At 36.8% G+C, this 2,752-nt stretch overlaps 1 protein-coding gene across 1 annotated transcript; it reads right to left on the bottom strand.

Annotated features, from left to right (window-relative positions):
* Window positions 1–296: 296 nt before the first annotated feature.
* Window positions 297–1,436, bottom strand: LOC108697005 (olfactory receptor 6F1). Its single transcript, XM_018226692.2, has one exon. The coding sequence runs from the start codon at window positions 1,270–1,272 to the stop codon at window positions 331–333; it is 942 nt and encodes a 313-aa protein (XP_018082181.1). The 5' UTR covers window positions 1,273–1,436; the 3' UTR covers window positions 297–330.
* Between the last annotated feature and the right edge of the window lie 1,316 nt (window positions 1,437–2,752).

Here is a 2,752-nt window from a genome sequence, read left to right as displayed (position 1 = left end):
GGACAGCATTGACAATCAAAGTGCAGTGTTGTTGCAATTAATGTAAGATATCTAGAATTACCAAGACCCATATGTCTGACGAATCCTTACATATAGAATAGGAATGGAAGACAGAAATAAAGAGTTGCAGTGAGTGGCATAACAATGAAATGAAAATATAAAGCAAAAATGACTTATTTTTAACGGAATATAACTCCTATGTCACATGATAAATAAATGTTCAGTATTAGCAGATTTTCCAGTGATGTTACATTTTTAAATACTGTAAAGTATTTTATTTTATTAAATAAAGAATTGTATTTATTCACATAAAGTTTTGTGCTTTAGCCACTAGTCTTTGACACAGAGACGTACATTTGTCCTCCAGAAGCCCTTTAGAATATTCTTTATCATTTCATTTCTTAAAGTATAAATAAACGGATTAAGACATGGAAGGAAAATACTATTAAAGACAGATACAGCCTTCTCTGTACTGGAAGACCGAGACTCGTCAGTCCTGATATAGAGAAAAATGCAGCTGCCGTAAACAATGGAAACTACCACAAAGTGTGAGGAGCAAGTTGAGAACATTTTTCTTCTGCCCTGTGCTGATGAAATACCATAGATAGATAAAAGTATAAAAAAGTAAGAGGATACCGTGACAATAAATGAGCCTAGAATAGTAGGGATAGCAGAACCAAAAAGTACATTCCTAACTACCCATGTGTCTGAGCAGGACAAATGAAGGAGAGCAGATGCATCACAGAAAAAGTGGTTAATGATGGAAGATATTCTGCAAAACTTTAACTGAGATATAAGAAAAACAGATAGGATGTGGTCTAAAAACCCAAATGCCCATGAGCCAACAATGAGTTTCCGGCAGTTGTCACTGCTCATGATGGCGCTGTACCTTAAAGGGTGGCAGATGGCAAGGTAGCGATCAATAGACATGGCAGCCAGCAGGAAGAACTCAGTGCCACCAAGAGAAATATACACATATAACTGTATAAGGCAGCCAGACAGCGATATAACTTGATTTCCCCCCACCAAAATACTTAGCAGTTTTGGGACAGTGGAAGAAATAAAAAGGATGTCCAAGAAAGCCAAACTTGTGAGAAAAAAGTACATTGGTGTTTGGAGCTGGCGGTATGTGCAGGTAATGGCTATAATAATTAGGTTACCAAAGAGCGACAGAATGTAAACACATAGAAACACAGCAAAGACACATGTTTGTATCCGGCGACGGTATGGAAGCCCAAGAAGAATAAATTCAGTAAGGTTAGTAGATGGCATCTTTCACCAGCTATTTTACTTACAAATTATAATTCACCAAAAAAATAAACTTATATGGAAAAATGTGGAGTTAAAAATTACAGTATAAATGAGTTAATCTACACAGCTTGAGTGCCTTCATGCACATTATTTCAGACAGGAGATGTCAAAGTGTAAATAGTGGCTGCAAATAATATATATAAGTAAAGGGGGAACTTTTGGAATGTATTTTCTTATGTCACTGGCCTCTTGGGTAGCACTGGAAGCTTTATCTCTGGAGAGAAAGGCAGAGAAAAACAACAGCTTTTAAATTATTCCCCATACAGCTTGATTACAGTGCAGACCCTTCTGAAATATAATTAATAGGTACTTGGACTTTTACTTGAAAATTTGCATACTTTAAGTAACGCCAGACTGTGTTAAATGCTACATTCTGTATGTTTTTAGGATCAGTTAAAATGTGATCATTGCTGATCAAAAGCAAAATACTGTGCAGTAACCCGTGGTTACCTCCCGTGGTTTTATCTGTCATTATTCTACAAGGAGTTGGGTGATCAAATGCAATATGTGTTTGATTCCCATGGGTTTGTCTGCAGGTGCAAATTTGTGTAATTTCTAAATGAGCCCCATGGTTTCCAAATGTACTATGGAGTTTTACAGCAAGATGCAAATGAAAAAGTCAGATCTTATTCTAAGGTGGACATACATAGGCATATAAAAGTTGCAGACAGACTATGTCAAGAGCTTGTGGGCCTGTGTGTGAGGCCCTCCAATGGGTCTTACTGACCGACAATCGCCCAGATGTCGATCAGTAGATTTAAAAATCCCACTGGCGCAAGGAACACTGAGGCTTGTTGATGCTGTTCTTGCCCTTACATTAGCCTTAGCCTCCCAAACAAACAACAAAACCCTTTACCTATGGATCAAGGCAATATGAGACATTCACCTTAAGCAATACTGTACCTTTAAAGAGTGATCCCACTGCTACTCAGCTATAAGAAGAACTGGACTGGTACTGCAGAACTGACTCAAGGCTTAGAGACATATTGCCAGCAAGATATTTAATCAGTTGACCAGGAATATTCTTATTGCTAATGCCTGAAAAGATTCCACTTAAAGAAACACTATACCCCTGTACATTGCAGGTTTCATATGAAACAGGCTGCGTAAAACACTACTTCATAAATAAACCATTTAACTTAAAAATATACGTTTTAATAGTATCTGCTACTGGATAATTCTAAATAGAAACACTGCTCTGTTTTTAACTTGAATATTTTTCCAATAGATTTCTGGCCGGTGATATTCTAATATCCTTATCATGTACAGTAGTACATTATCCCTTATATGTTTGTAAAAGCTCACATTCATCCAGGTCATGGTATATCTATAGAAATCAAATCAACTGGACTTGCTGTGTTTTTCTTGAAGATGAAATCAGAATAATTTGTACATAGGATCTTGCTTCTCTATATATCCCCTGGAATGTTGCTCCAATCAG

The sequence above is a fragment of the Xenopus laevis genome, chromosome 1L, assembly GCF_017654675.1.
Source record: "Xenopus laevis strain J_2021 chromosome 1L, Xenopus_laevis_v10.1, whole genome shotgun sequence".
In the NCBI taxonomy this organism is placed as follows: Eukaryota; Metazoa; Chordata; class Amphibia; order Anura; family Pipidae; genus Xenopus; species Xenopus laevis.
Note: the sequence above shows the minus strand (reverse complement) of the source record. Positions and strands in the feature narration are given on the sequence as shown.

Bases quoted from the DNA above. Each gene is read 5' to 3' on its own strand.
- LOC108697005 (XM_018226692.2), bottom strand. From the start codon at position 1,272: ATGCCATCTACTAACCTTACTGAATTTATTCTTCTTGGGCTTCCATAC.